This window comes from Pocillopora verrucosa, chromosome 5, assembly GCF_036669915.1.
Source record: "Pocillopora verrucosa isolate sample1 chromosome 5, ASM3666991v2, whole genome shotgun sequence".
NCBI lineage: Eukaryota > Metazoa > Cnidaria > Anthozoa > Scleractinia > Pocilloporidae > Pocillopora > Pocillopora verrucosa.
Window position 1 is genome coordinate 21584415 of NC_089316.1, and position 16450 is coordinate 21600864.

At 38.9% G+C, this 16450-nt stretch overlaps 1 protein-coding gene across 1 annotated transcript; it reads left to right on the forward strand.

Annotated features, from left to right (window-relative positions):
- Positions 1-13115: 13115 nt before the first annotated feature.
- Positions 13116-15658, forward strand: LOC131781722 (uromodulin). Its single transcript, XM_059098435.2, has 4 exons — positions 13116-13371; positions 13706-13817; positions 14851-14985; positions 15243-15658. Exons 1-4 carry the CDS (start codon positions 13198-13200, stop codon positions 15596-15598), a joined length of 777 nt encoding a protein of 258 aa, XP_058954418.2. The 5' UTR covers positions 13116-13197; the 3' UTR covers positions 15599-15658.
- Positions 15659-16450: the final 792 nt, after the last annotated feature.

Consider the following 16450-nt stretch of genomic DNA (forward strand, 5'->3'; position numbering starts at 1 on the left):
ATGACAGTAATTAGGGGAACAATTTCGGGACTTTGATAACCGTCGCCTGATACGGTTCCGCTCAATACAGGTTCGAATGTTAATTGTGTTGTTTCTCTTCAAAGATGATCACCCGTGATCCCTTGCGTTTACGAGGAACTCTAATATAGAATTCCCGCTAACTTGAAAGGCTAATATACAGCCGTCTTTACTTTACACTTGGTCAATAACGCATTTATATTGAATATAGAGGCAAATTCAATCTTCAATGATGATTAAACAAGGGAACACTAAAACCCGTCCGTCATTTTACTGAGTTATTTACTGAGTTATTCAGTCTTTTTGTCAAACAGAGGCACTGTTTTGACTTCATTCGAACTCGTTTTGTTTTTATCATTGTTTTCTGTGAAGAGCCAAAACAAGAGACTCCTTACTGAATATTTCTATGCACAAATGACATTGGAAGAACTTCATAAACAACAGCCGCTTTGGGATTTATAACTAATCACAATAAGAGATAAAATTTCTCCTTTTGGCTCCATGCGAGAAATAAGCATCCTACGGGTGATATAGTTTCCACGCGCTTTTGACAATCTCCTTAAAAAGTGAATTACTGTCAAAAGAAAGCTAAGAATTTTCTTTCTGACAAACTCTGAAGATGAGGCGCTGTTGCCGCAACATGTTTTCTTTCTAATCTCTGATTTTTTTGCTCGGAGGCTAGTTTTACACCAAACAGTTGCAAACCATGGTGAGTTAACTTTAACATTCTTTTTCGCGTATTATATGAAAGTTTTTACTGATATTTTAAGGCTGGCTTCCCCTTTTTTGGTTGTTTGTCTGATTTGTGGGAGATGTGTTGACCCGGCGATCATTGCGTTCGACTTCAGATCGAAATGTCCGGGTAAGCGAAGTAGCACGGCCCTTGCACTATGTTCTTGAGAGAGATAATTTATCCTCACAATGCATTTCGCTATCCACACGTTAAAACAGGTACTGGCAACTGTTATGACAGTCTGACTAGATGTTAAAGGTTTTCATTCGGCTCTCAAATTAATTCTTAAGGACAACGTATTTTAAAGTCAATGATTACTTGTTCCTAAGAGATTATATGAGATATGTTATGATGACAGAACCCAATATTAAAAAGTTGTTGAACCTATATACATTACCATACAGTTAATTAATGAGCACTACAGGCAATTCGAGGCGAGTACGCCCTTTTATTTTGAAATATAAGAATTATCTAGATTAATTCCATCATTAAACTATCAATAAATAAGTATTGAGAGCTGAAATTCAGTGGAAAACAAAATGTTTCGTGGTCATCGTCAACGATCCAAATGTTTGTCCCCTAAACAATCGGGCCTGCAGAAAAACGCTGATAAATAATTGATCAGAATAGATATGACACTCATTAGACCTGAGTAACTTGAGAAAAAATTAAACAAATGGAATTACATATGAAACGAAACTTTTTTCGTTGTTCCGGTAAGAATTTCCCTTTGATTTCTGAAATGTACACATGTACATCGATCAACATGGTACCAAGAGAAAAAGATGAAATGATGTGCCAGCTGAGTGATTCGGACCAATTACAATACCCAAATGAACTGAAACCGACGGCAGCTTAATGTATAGAGGAACGGAGGTAAGAATTATTTGCCGTTCTTCAAACTTGTTTACCATTCAAGCGATTTTCTTAAACCCTCTGCGAGTCCTCATCGAACCAGATTAGGAGAATTCATAACAAAACTTTTCAAATTGGAGCCTGAGAACATTGCAATCGAAAAAATAATAAAAATAAAGATCGCTTTGGGTGCCCCGTAGGATTCATCAGCATAGATCGCTATCGATAACTACAGGCGTGTAATGAATCACCTGATCATCATGTGCCATTGGTTTAAGGTGGCTCAGCAATTATAAATATTCTGAAATAATCAGCTGTATTATTTTCCACCAGAATAAATGCTACTTCAACAAGTGCTACAACAAGGCAACCTGCCTGGTTGGATTTACGGACAAGGGATATCAGTGTATATATCCACCTGGATACACAGGAGAACATTACGAAGGTAAGGCTAGGCTGCACGTGCGCTGTCACAATCCTGTTTACTAATGCATGTATGCACCTCCATCGTTTCCGTTTTGGTCTCGTCTCGTATGTTTCTAAACGCCGTCTGATGACTTGTGAGTCATCTTACACACGTTGTGTCCAAGTTGAATTTGGAGTCTCTTTTATTGTCATAAACTTACTCACGTGCCGTTTGGAACCTTTCTATTTTGTTTTTCTTTGGTCTGCACTCGTTCAGGGTAAGTGTTTCCCTCTCGGAGACCTTCTGTCAGCGCTAAAAACCGACCAAACACTTAAACTGCGGTTCCACCGAAAGGTTTCATGGCCACGGAAAAAAAACTGTACCGGAAATAGTAAAATCTTAGTATCCATTTAAATTTTTCTACGCATACAATTTAGCTGATTCATAATCCTATATAATTTTTTTGGTGCTCGTCTAAACGTGACGAGTGTATGAGTGTACCAGCAGCGTCAACGATTTTCACAGACTTTTCATGCGTTTAATATTGCCGAGGGTGCAGTGGCTGTAGATGTTAAAAGAGGAGGAAAGACCGCAGGAAAACGCGAAATTACATTTAATTTTTATTTACAAGCAACACAGGTGGCTCCAGCGTAACTTGTGCAGTTTAGGGGTTGAAAGGTCATTAACAGGAATATCTAATGTATACGCTGGATATGAACAGGAGTCTCGTTGTCTAATGGTATTTAATCATTCTTCGGTTCACTGAGTCGATATACCGTTAGTACTGCACGATTGTAGGACAAATTTTGATTGAATTTAAGTCGTTTCAGTGTGCTGCAAATAACATGATAATAAGATATAAGGCGCCATAGCCGCCTTATCTCTTCAGGTTAATTTCAACATCATTTTGTCAACTTTGTTCGTACCGGGAATTGTGCATTATAAAGATAGGGAAGACGGGTCAGCTGAATAATTCCCGAGCACCAACCGTGGTCAATCCAAGACCAATAAATTCCACATCAGTCGTCTGATCTCCTTCAAATTGAATAAGTGCAAGAAATATCCGTAGAGGTGCTTTTCTGGTGACATTAGTAATGCCTTAGATGCTGTATTAAAGATGTCGACGAGTGCCAAAATGGTATCCATGAGTGCATGAAGGATGTGGCAACATGTGTAAATCATTTCTGATCCTAGTATTGTATTGTACCATATGTATTTTACCATGGATATACAGGGGACGGAAAAACCAGTTGCATACCTGAAGGTGAGTTATTTTTTTATCACGTACGAGAAAAATATGAGGAAGATAAATATCGGAAAAGTTTAATTCATAAAACCAATATTTTTTTCCAATGACTGCATCTCCTCTTTTCGCCTTCTGTTTCTATTTAGTTCTTTCACATGCCAAAGTTAAAAAATAACCAAGTTTGAGCTAACTTAATTAAAGCACTGGAGCATGCGCAGTTCTCGATTGAGAGTCGTAAAGCCGAAACTAAATAAATCAAAATCACTGACGACAGCCAATCACAAGAAAAGAAAACACCTATATGAGCCAATGATAACTCAAAGTAGAAACAACTAAATTGCCTGAAGAGCGGGCATCTTAACGATTGGTTTTAGGTTTTTTTTCTGATTGTTTGGGAGAGTGTTGCGAGTTGTCTAAACCAATCACAAAGCGAGGTAAAGCAAAGCAATGCAATCCGGGTTACTCTCGACACTCCATTGAAAAATGGTCGAAAAGATAAAGATAGCATTTGTAATAATCAATTTGCAATTAATGATTACTTAGAATGTCGAAGATACACAATATGACGGACAAGACCAGGAAAACCGTATACGTCACCAGAAGAAAAAATGCGACAAAAATCTTGGTCCCGGCTGGTTTCGTTTCCAAGAAAAAGCGGGAACAAAGCTGCCGACTAAATGTCTATCCATGTCGAGATGTGGTACTTATGAAACAGGTTGGCTGCGCGGCACTCATCCATCAGTGGCTGAAGGCGCAGTTGACAGAACAGTTTGCTTCCGATATCGTAGTTGTTGTAAATACTCCGTTATTATTCGAGTGAGGAACTGTGCGTCGTACTATGTTTACCATCTGATTAATACCCCAGCCTGTACTTTAGGCTACTGCGGAACTGATTGAAAAAGATCAGAGCTAAGGCGTGATTACCGTATACCCTTCAAAATTTGATTTCCCCTCATTTCTCTGGCCTTTGGTAGTTCCAGAGAACATTTTAAAAAATCGTATTCAGTGTTCACACACAATACACCAGTCGTACTTTTGGAGCTCGACAATTTTGCATCTTCCTTAGAACAACACGCACCTCTGTCTTTATCACTTTCGTTACATTAAACTTTAGATAGCCATGAACATTTACGTTTACGTCATTGAGAGCATTTCTCTCTCTTATTTTTCTTTTTCAATTATTCCTCCACCACTTTCTTTATAGAAAATATTTACGCCTGTAAAAGATCTTTAAAATGGATAAACAACAACAAGGTAAGACTACAACACCGGCAGCTGCATTCCTGACTCTTTGCGAGAGGCGCATGGGTTGCTCTAGAGCATGAGCTAACCACGCGTGTTATTCTGAAAGTCAAAATCTCTAGATGCTTCCACAAACGTGATCTACCGCAGAGTTCATTTTGATGTTTACAAAATATATTACAGCCTGCTTAACATAACGTCAACGATAACCAATCGACTGTTTTCTTTAAACAGCCACGCCGACTTTATCCTCTCTTTGATTAATTATTTATCAGCGTTTTCCTGCAAGCTCGATCTTTTGGGGGCAAAACTTCTGGATAGTTGATAATGACCAGAAAAAAATTGTTTTCCCCACAGAATTTTAGCTTTTAATACGTATTTACTTAATTGTTTAATGGTAAAATAGATCTGAATAACTTCTTCGCAAAAATAAAATTGAGGAAGTTTCGATCCCAGGAACCGCATTTTGTGATGAAACTAATCTAGAAAGTTTCCACAAGTACTTACTTCTCCCAAAATCTTGGTTCACTTTAATTCTTGGACTTCTTTGAGCTATACTTATCAACAAAATATCAAATTTGTTTGCACTCGACTTTCTTCCAATGATCACAATACATTTCAAATCACAGCCCTATCGATGAGTTGAATTAGGACCGAATTTTCGGTTCAACCTTGCTTTCCATCAATTGTGGACTCCCTCAGCCTTCTTTATAACTTACTCTAGTGTATATGTACTAAGTGTATATGTACTGAGTATAAATGCGCATGTCCTCAATAAAGGACCGTCCTTTACATTTAGTAAGATTGTCTAAACACCTTTCCACCAAACGTTATAACTCCTGGATGGAAAAAGGCTCTGTGAGGATAGAACATATAGCACAGTCGCTGGGCTCGCTAGAGCCCACACCTTCCCCTTTGAGGTCCAACGCAATGATCACTGAGCCATCGATAGCTCTCAAACACACGACCATGAAAATTTAAAATGAATTCTGCCTTCAAGAATCAATAAAATCCTTCATCAACACACACACGCAAAGGAAAGATAAAGTTAACTTGCGCTGGGCGCTCGTTTGATTTTGAAATCAAGCGTATGACTTCAGCCCAAAGTGCACTCCACTCAGTTCAATTACCGTCATAGACAGTATTTCGAAATTTAGTGCCAGGAGGGAGAACAAACACTAATACGGCTGCCTCAAAAAGTATGTTGGTGTTCATGCCTCAAGTTGCGTTTCAGGAGAAGGCGATTGTTAAAGAGTGAAGAAGAGAATCTCATGAAATTTCAAAAGGGGACAAAAGAATAGAAATCCAGAAAGTGAAAGGAGAAAGCCCTCCACTGAGAGTTTCTCAGCAAACAGCTGAGATGTCGCCAAAGTGGATTCCTGAGTATGACTTAGGAATGGATGTTTTGTGAAGAATAGAGAGAGGGCTTGACTGTAACTGCTCGAGAATAAGCTTTAAGGACGAACTCAATCAAGCATACCAAAGAAGAGACAGAAGGGACAACACCATGTAGATTGTGCGTGTGTGTGTGTGTGTGTGAGACTACTCTGAAAAAGTACGGCTCATTTTAAGTGGATGCAAGAAGCTGTCCTAGAGAGTCCAAAAAGCACCTCGACAAGATAACCCTAAAGGCACGCTGGGGAATGGCCAGGTTAGGAGATTGGGACCATAGGCAGACCACAACGATGACGGCAACGAAGACGAGGAAAAACAAAGGAATTAATAGGATGAACAATAGCTCAGCGAGCACGTTTTAAAATTCTTTAAAATAAAGTTCGGATATAACGCGCGCTGTCATTGAATGAAAGAGCGTGATCTATGAGAGTATAGAGCATAGAGCTTAGCTAAAGCTGTCACGCCATCTGCCAAATTGTACTATGTTCGACCTTTTCCGCGACTTCTTTTTAGCTTTTTTCCGATAATTGAAAGTGAAATCTCGGAACAAGCGAGCCGGCAAGTAGCAACAGAAGAACCAAACAAAGGTTTGTGAACATACCAGGCGCCGTAATTTACGTTATTTAAACGTGAGCAGATACGAAAATCCTCAAAGGAAAAAAAAAATAGACATTCCGAGTTTTAAAGATTTTCACGCTCAGTTAGATTGCAAGCTTAGTACGTACGGAAATAAAAATCAAACACAGCTAACACTCGTATAGTATATAAAGTTCAGTGTTCAAATACAAAACTGAACAAAACAGAAATGATGAAAAATATAACCAAACTGGCATAATTGTTAAAATTCATTCTAATCATGACGGTGTTTGCGCGAATATGATCATGCTGAAGTCCATCGCGGCTCGCTTATCATGACGATCTCCGGCCATCACAGTAAAGCAAGCCTCAGTAACTACATCGGCCGCCCTTCGAGTAAAAAAATAAGAGCTTGCTCTAATATCCTTTCCGATGCGTTGAGTGGAAAGTCACATCAGTCACTGCAGCCGAGTTTTGCAGTGCTGTCATCCCGAGCGATCTTCATGTTCCGGTGAATTCGGCTGTCGTTCACTCAAAATACACTCGCCTTGAACAGTTTTTTCCTACCTTGTCATGTGAAAAAACTCGCGTATTTTTATGAGCCATAATTCGGCTGAAGTTCACCGAACATTTCACTTCAAGATTTTGTATTAGAGACTTAACTTCAGGCTAAAGTGTTAAATTCGACCCGCCGAACTATTTTAGTTTGTAAACTATCGCAAAATGTAAACTTTGATGGTTTTTGAACTTTGATGGTTTGACACTTTTTACAGCTTTAGTCTTGTACAGCCAATCAGATTACTTGAACCATTCTGACATTCTGATTGGCTTATTGAAGCGTGCTTTATGAGAGTATAGAGCATGCTGACGACACTGTTGTTCGCTTTGGGAATAAAATTTGTTTTGAAAATTGAAAGTAATGCTCGGGGAATTTAATGGATTCTTTATTATAAAACAAATAGAGAAGCCTTGACTGTGCTCTGTTCTGTTATAAAGCACTTAGGAAGCGGCTAGAGCGCTCAAGAAGTGGGAAGAAACACTCGACTACGTCTCGTGTTTCTCCCTACACTTCTTTCGTGCTCTAGCCGCTTCAGAACAGATCACAGTCAAGGCTTCTCTATTTGTTAATTAAATTTTGTAGCCGTCCTTTTCAAAGCAACAACGTGAAATCACTGCGCTTCGTTCGCTTACGTTGTAGAGCGCTGAACTACGGTGCAGGAGGTCGAGGGTTAAGTCCCAGACTGGACCAACACTCAGGGTCTTAAAATAACTTAAGACAATGTGCTGCCTTTTACACTGATATCGGCAAATAGTAAGACATTCTTATCCTCTCAGATATGAACGATAAACGTAGACGCCCCGTCTTCTGCATATACTCTGTACTGGTTAGCAAGGGCATTATAGAACCTACACTCTTCTTGAAAAGGGTAGGGAACGTAGTTCCCGGTGTTGTTGTCTGGTCTTGTCATTGTTTACACAGGCCCACAATTTAACCACCTTTGAGCTGAATTGGGTCAGCCTGTCTTAATATTGCAAAAACACATACATACATACATGCATATAAAATTTGGATGCTCTAAGAGCGCAAATTATTTAAGTGTTCAACACTTTATGCTTAAGTTAATGTTTAACGCCTTAAGAGACGGAAACACATCGAGCCGAAATGATGTGTAGAAAAGGCGGAACAGCTTGTACCGATAAGTGGTAATTAAGTGGTACATGACGGCAAATCAAGCCTGGGGATGGTTTATGATGTTTAATAAGGATGAATGATATCTAACGACGGTTTGTGATGTTTAATGAAGGTAAATTATGTATGTTGACTGGGATTCAGGGTCCTTGACGGACAATGATGTCCAATGACTTATTCAGTTAAATCCTCCCAGCAAGCGCTTCCTGTAATTGTGGTAAAATTACTGTCCCCATGAACAAAAGGAAACTGCCAAATCTTCATTTGTCGTGAAAAGGCTACATATATTCGTGCTGTAAAAATTTTGCGATCTTGTCCTACCTTAGTGCTAAATTGTTACTGTTTAGTACCCACAAAAAAATAAATAAATAAAGCAAAACAAAAGCGTTGAGTTCCCGTACAAACCCTTTAAATACAGTCCATGTAACCATAGTTAATCGAGGGGACTCGATTAACTATGATGTAACGGAGCATCCTTCGCAAGCATAAGACAGGATAACATTCATTTATGGCACGATTGAAGTATCTGTGACACTACAACTATTTTAAAGGGGAAATGACGTTTATATAACCACGGGCACTACATATACCTCGATATACCCCCTACCAAACATATTTAGAGTATACATACATCTGTACTCTTCAACTCAAAAAAGATCATTCGTTTGGCTGGGTGAAATTCTATATGAATTCACAAAAAGGGGCATATTTTGTACTGATGTGAATTTTAAGCAGCCACTGTAGAAAATTATCTCATAATGGGATGAAAGTATTTGCCCAATACCAATAATCAAACAATTTTCATTCTACGAGTATAAATTAAGCCATAGGTGTTTAGATGGCCTTCCCTCATACTTAAAACATTTCTATGAAACAAAGGTATCACAGAAGCGTCTCTGTTAATTTTTTACTCCAGCTTAAAGGGTGAACACGACCGCCTAATAAAGGTGACCGCTTAATGGAGGAGAAAATTGCAGTAATTAAGGGAAACAATTTCGGGACTTTGATAATCGCCTTCTAATACGGTTCTGCTAGATACAGGTTTGACTGTAAATTGTGTCGTTTCTCTTCTAAAACTATCACCCGCGATCCCTTGTGTTTACGAAGAACAGTATTGTAGAGTCCCCGCTAGCTTGAGTTGCTAATATCCAGCCGTCTTTACTTTACACTTGATCAATAACGCATTTATCTTGAATATAATGACAAATTGAAGCTTCAATGATGGTTTTACTCCTGCGGGCCAATTATGCCATTAAACAAGGAAGCGCTGAAACCCGTCCGTCATTTTACTAAGTTGTTATTCAATCCTTTTGTCAAACAGAGGCACTGTTCTGACTTCATTTGAACTTGTTTTGCTTTTATCATTGTTTTCTGTGAAGAGCCAAAGAAAAAAAAGGACTCCTTATTAAACACGCCATTGGAAGAACTTCATAAACAGCCACCGCTTTGGGATTAATAATTAATCACAATAGGAGATAAAATTTCTCCTTTTTCTTATTGCGAGAGATAAGCATCTTATGGGTGACAGTTTTCACACGCTTTTGACAATCTCTTTAAAGAGTGAATTACTGTCAAAAGAAGGCTAAGAACTTTCTTTCTTACAAGCTCTAAAGATGAGGCGCTGTCGCCGCCGCATGTTTTCTTTCTCATTTCTGTTTTTTTTGTTCGGAGGCTGGTTTTACACTTTAACAATTGCAAACCATGGTGAGTTAACTTTAACATTCTTTTCGCGTGTTCTATGAAAGTTTTTACAGATTCTTTAAGGCTGGCTCCTTTCTCTTGGTTGTTTGCCTGATGTGTGGGAGATGTGTTGTCCCAACGATCATTGCTTTCGACTTTTAATCGAAATTTACGAATACGCGAAGTAGCACGGCCCTTGCACTATGTTCTTGAGAGATATATTTTATCCTTACAGTGCATTTCGCAATCCACACGTTAAAACAGGTGCTGGAAACTGTTATGATAGTCTGACTAATTGTTAAAGGTTTTAAATCGGCTCTCAAACTAATTCTAAAGGACAATGTATTTTAAAGTCGATGATTACTTGTTCCTAAGAGATAATATGCGATACATTAAGATGCAAGAACCCAATTTGAAAAATTTGTTGAACCAATATCCATTTACATGCAGTTCATTGACACTGAAGGCAACTCGAGGCGAGCACGCAATTTTTTTTAAATGTAAGAATTTATCTATATTAATTCCACCATGAAACTATCGATAAATATTGAGAGCTAAAACTCAGAGGAAAAAAATAATTTTTCGTGATTATCGTCAACGATTCATATGTTTGTCCTCTAAACAATCGAGCTTGCGGAAAAACACTGATGAACAATTCATCAGAACAGATATGACCCTCATCAGACTTGAGTAACTTGAGAAAAAGGAAACAAATAGAATTATATTTGAAACGAAAGTTTTTTAGTTGTCCCGGCAAGAATTTCCCAGTGATTCTTAAAAGTAAATCATAATGTTAGTGTACGCAACTGGTATTCAAAGTCTGAGAGGTACCACACATCGTCGCATATCATTGTTGGACTTTAAATCGGTCTTCACGCACTACAAAATTAGACTGTTCTTTCAAATTATCGTCTAGAAAACGAACAAAGCCAGTCTCAAGAAATGCTTCAAAGGTGTTGCCAGAAAATTCTGACTAAACCTGAAAAAAAACCGCGTGGATGGTTTCGCTTAGTCCAAAGAAAATACGACTACACATGCATTTCATTAACGTGCAAAACCACCAAATGTCTCATTTTTAACTCGTGAATTGCGCGCATGCGCAAGAGCGAGTTATAGATACGATGTGGGGAATGCCATTCGCTCGCTCGCTCGCTCGCTCGCTCGCTCGATTGGTCGATTCCTGTAAACTTTTTTTAGATTTTAGGCTTTTGAGTGCATTTGATAGTTTTTGGCGAGCAATAAACAGACGAAATGGCGACCTTTGTTGCTAAGAATAGTGGTGGGGTGAAAAAGAAGCCAATGATAATCTTAAAAGAGTTTTTTTTTTCGTTTTAGTTTCAACAAGCGGCGCCAGCGACTGGCAGGCATGCAAGGATTCACACTGAAATAACAGAACAACCTTCGTTTTTCATAAAATTGTAATTTACAATCCTTGAACTTGAAAACAATCCGGAGATTCATTGAAAATGTCACTTACTGCGAAGCGCTCCGAGTTTACAGATGTTCAAAAGCTTTTTCTGTTATGGCGTGAGATTTAGGACAAAATTAATCATTACGTTTCGTCGCGTGTGTTTTTCCTGTGTGAAGCAACAGAAGTGCCGGCGACTGACGAAATAACAAGTTAACACGAAAATCAAATAACACCTAAACAAACAATTTGAGCTACCGATTTTCAGTGAATTTTTAAAGAACAATTTTCTTTTCAGTTTCAAGACAATTTGAAGATTCAACATACATACAACGTACTAAAATGCGAAAGTTACACACCACAAAATAGATAAATAGGCCTGAAATGAAATTCTATCTTGTTATTGATTATACGTTGCCTAGCACGTGACTTAAATCTACCCAGGCGGAGATCCAAAATGACGGTGGCAGGCTTGGCTCATTTGTATCACTCAAAACTCATTCCCGTTTGTCTCATTTGATAAAGAGGGAATCGTTAATGTTTTCATTAAGACAGTATTGCCTTGATTTTCTAATATTTACAACGAAAGACAGTAAATTTCACTTTTCACCCACATTTACTTCCAACCTTTTCTTTTGAACCAGAAACAAAAATGATAGACGTTTAAAACACATGACATCATCCACCTTGTCAAATGTACTAGCATGATCATTTCAATTGTAATGCCTTCTTATCCCAACGTTACTTTGTTTCTTTGCTACATTAGCGAACACTGAACTACTGCTCGTACTCTAGATATGACAATCAACCACAAAATTCCCTAAACCAGATAACATTAAACATAGTGTAAAAAATCAATTGTCAATTCACGAGTTTGCTCACAGAGCACTTTGATTTCGTTTACGTTCCTTTTTAATTTTTCTTAGAGTGAGGTGCTTGTAAGAACTTTGACTTTTTCTAAAAAAATTTTTGTATCTTCTGCCAAAGGTTTTAGCTTTTCAAAAATCACAATAGAAGGTAATCATGGACGTTTTTGAAGATTCATTATCTGTGCCATTGTGCTTCCAAAAAAAAAACCAATGGCAAAACAAAAAAAAAACATAAAAACAAACTCGTCAAAAGACTGCATGGGTTGAAAAATTATGAATCAGGCTCCGGTTGTTCGAAAGATGAATAACGCTATCCACTGGATAAATCTCAATCTGTTGGAGAGCACAATATGTTATATAACATAGCGCGTGAATTTCTCTGATCAAATTCAATTGCGTGAGCATGCTTCATATTCCTATTGTGCACGCTCATGACGACAGCTACCAAATCCCTCGAGAATTTTGTAATCAATCAGAAAATAAAGTTTATTTCCACGCATGATTTCACCTGTCGGTTTTTTGACCAATCTAAGACAAGATCGTTTATAGTGTAGCGAATTGTTTTCCTAAAACAAAATTACCAACGCGCAGAAGCGTAGCAGAGGGAATATTAACAACATTTAAACCATCAGGTTAAAATTGTTATGAAACGTCAGTGGTGCGTTCATCGAGATATGAAGCACTTGGGAAGTTTGGAGAGCACAAAAGATGCGTAAGAGTTGCTCGAGGCGTAGCCTCGAGCACAAAAGATGCGTAAGAGTTGCTCGAGGCTACGCCTCGAGCAACTCTAGCTTCTTGAGTGCTCTCCAAACTTCCCAAGTGTCTCTAAACTTTCCAATTGTGAGTTGTTCACACTTTTCCGCTGCATAGCGATTTACCAGCTGGATAGAGTTATCCACCCTTTGAACAACTGGGCGCAATTGCTTTTTACTTTGCCGCTGAACGTAAGTGATCCGATCCCTATCTTGTGCACCCCTGCCTGACTTATAGATGATTGTCGACGTCTCAAGTTTCTGGAGCCAATAGATGGATTTGCATTGATAGGCCACGTCATTAAAAACATTTCATTACCAGTCGGAATGCATATGTATAGTCACTGCAGAAACTGGTGTACCATGGTAGACAGATGTACATCGATCAACATGGTACCACGAGAAAAAGATGAAATGATATGCCAGCTAAGTGACTCGGACCAACTACAACACCCAAATGATCTGAAACCGACGGCAGGCTTAATGTATAGAGGCACGGAGGTAAGAATTGTTTGCTGTTCGTCAGCCTTGTTTACCTTTCAAGCAATTTTCTTAAACCCTCTGCGAGTCCTCACCGAACCAGATTAGGAGAATTCATGAGAAAAGTTTTCAAATTGGAGCCTGAGAGCATTGCAATCGAACAAATATTAAAAAAAGATAGCCTTGGGTGCCCCGTAGGATTCATCAGCATAGATCACCATCGATTACGACAGCCGTGTAGTAAATCACCTGATCATCATCTGTCGTTAGTGCAAAGTGGCTCAACAATTATAGATATTATGAAATAATCAGCGTGAAAAATCAAAGAACCTCTAGCTATATTATTTTCCACCAGAATAAGTGCTACTTCAACAAGTGCTGCAACAACGCAACTTGCCTGGTTGGATTTACGGACAAGGGATATCAGTGTATATGTCCACCTGGATACACAGGAGAACATTGCGAAGGTAAGGCTAGGCTGCGCGTGCGTTGTCATAATCATGTTTACCTATACGTGTATGCACCTCTACTGTTTCCGTTTTGATCTCGTCTCGTATGCTTCTAAACGCCGTCCAGTGACTTCTGAGTCATCTTACACACATTGTGTCCTTTTAGTTTTAGTTTTCTTTCACAAGTTGAATTTGGAGTCTCTTTTATTGTCAAAAATTGCACTCGTTCAGGGTAACTGTTTCCCTCTCGGGGACCTTCTGGCAGAGCGCAAAACCGACCAAACACTTAAACTGCGTTTGCAAGGAAAGGTTTAATGGCTATGGAAAAAACTGTAGAGATCACAATGAAATCTACCCATCTAAATTTTTCCAGGCATCAAATTCAGCAGATTCATAGTCCTATATTATTTTTTGGTACATGTCTAAACGTGACGAATGTGCGGGTGCACCAACAGCGTCAACCATTTTCACAGACTTTTCATGTGTTTACTATTGCCGAGGGCGCAGTGGCTGCAGATGCTAGAAAAGGAGGAAAGGCCGCAGGAAAACGCGGAATTACATTTAATTTTTATTAACAAGCAACACAGTTGACTCAAGCGTACCTTGTACAATTTTGGGGTTGAAAGGTCATTAACGGGAATAACGGGAGCCTCATTGTCCGTTGGTATTTAATCACTCTTCGGCTCACTGAGTCGATATTCCTTAAGTAGTGAACGACTATGGGATAAATTTAGATCGAATTTCAGTCGTTCGCGTTTGCCGTAAATAAAATGAGATAAAACAAGATAAATAATCATGTTAATAAACGCGCCATAGCCGCCTTATCTCTTCAGGTTAATTTCAACATTATTTTGTCAACTTTGTTCGTACCGGGAATTGTGCATTATAAAAATAGGGAAAGCAGGTCATTTCGAGCACCAACCGTGGTCAATCCAAGACCAATAAATTCCACATCAGTCGTCTGATCTCCTCCATATTGAACGAGTGCAAGAAATATCCTTAGAGGTGCTTTTCTGGTGACATTAGTAATACCTTAAATGCTGTTTTACAGATGTCGATGAATGCCAAAATGGTATCCATAAGTGCATCAAGGATGTGGCAACATGTGTAAATCAACTTGGATCCTACCATTGTATTTGTAATCATGGATACACGGGTGACGGAAAAACCAGTTGCATACCTGATGGTGAGTTATTTTTTATCACGTACCAGAAAAATATGAGGAAGATAAATATCGGAAAAGTTTGATTCATAAAACCAATATTTCTTCCAATGACTTCTTCTGATTGGTTGAGAGAGTGTTGTTAGTTGTATGGACCAATCACAGAGCGAGGTAAAGCAAAAGCAATGCAATCCGGGTTACTCTCGACACTCCATTGAAAAATGGTCTTAAAGATATAGGTAGTGTTTGTAGAAATCAATTTGTCATTAATGATTACTTAGAATGTCGAAGATACACAAAATTGACGGACAAGACCAGGAAAACCACGTACAAAACCAAGAACAAAAAATGCGACAAACACCTTGGTCCTGGCTGGTTTCGTTTCCAAGGAAATGCGGGAACAAAGATGCCGACTAAATGTCTATCCATGTCAAGATGTGGTACTTATGGAACAGGTTGGCTGCGCGGCACTCATCCATCAGTGGCTGAAGGCGCAGTTGACAGAACAGTTTGCTTCCGATATCATAGTTGTTGTAAATTCTCCGTTATTATTCGAGTGAGGAACTGCGGGTCGTACTATGTTTACTATCTGATTAATACCCCAGCCTGTACTTTAGGCTACTGTGGAACGGGTTAAAAAAGATCAGAGCTAAGGTATGATTACCATATACCCTTCAAAATTTGATTTCTCATTTCTCTGGCCTTTGGTAGTTCCAGAGAACATTTAAATAAATCGTAAAAATAGAGAGGGGTGGGGGTGGGGGTGGGGGTGGGGGTGGGGGTGGGGGTGGCAGGGCTTCCTTGACCTCCCGCTTTCTCCCCCTTAACGTAGTGTTACCCTAGCTTCACTTAGTTTCAAACTTGAATGATAGAGTACAAATTAAAGGCAAGTACTTGGAATTTTTGTGGTATTGTCTACTCATGAATATCTTCTTACGAGTATGTACTGTTGTAAAGCCTTCCAAAATACTCTGCTTCAGCTCTATCAAACCAGTCCTTAGTCGCTTTTAACATAACATCGAGCTCGCAGCACGCATAGCGAAGTCCCATACTTATCAAAAATGGTAACATTAGTAGCAGCGGAGTTCACAGCGTGCTCAGCCTAATTCGCTCAAATTATAAGAGACGGTTAGTCTCACAAAATTTGCGACATGCTTGGATTCTGATGAACGATAATTTTGCTGCTGGTGCAGGAAACTTCATAATCAGCCTCTGTAATTGAAAGTCATAGCAGTTTGAAAGCGTCAGGTGTGTGTTCGTGTTTTGTGCCCACAAACATGCAGGTAACCACTCGATGAGAAGCCTTGAAATTTTTCAATTCTAGGTTAGCGTATCGATTACACCGATCCAATTGTCCCATCGAGGTATGTATAGCGCCAAACAGATTGCTGCATTAGTGTATGTATCTTGCGCTGATCAGGTATGCTGGCTGGAATCAGTTTCATGTCTATCATGTCATGGCAAAATGTTGTACAGAATTAAAACAACG

Bases quoted from the DNA above. Each gene is read 5' to 3' on its own strand.
- LOC131781722 (XM_059098435.2), top strand. From the start codon at position 13,198: ATGCATATGTATAGTCACTGCAGAAACTGGTGTACCATGGTAGACAGA. The intron at 13,818-14,850 runs GTAAGGCTAGGC...GCTGTTTTACAG, and splicing joins CACAGGAGAACATTGCGAAG to ATGTCGATGAATGCCAAAAT. The intron at 14,986-15,242 runs GTGAGTTATTTT...ATGATTACTTAG, and splicing joins AACCAGTTGCATACCTGATG to AATGTCGAAGATACACAAAA.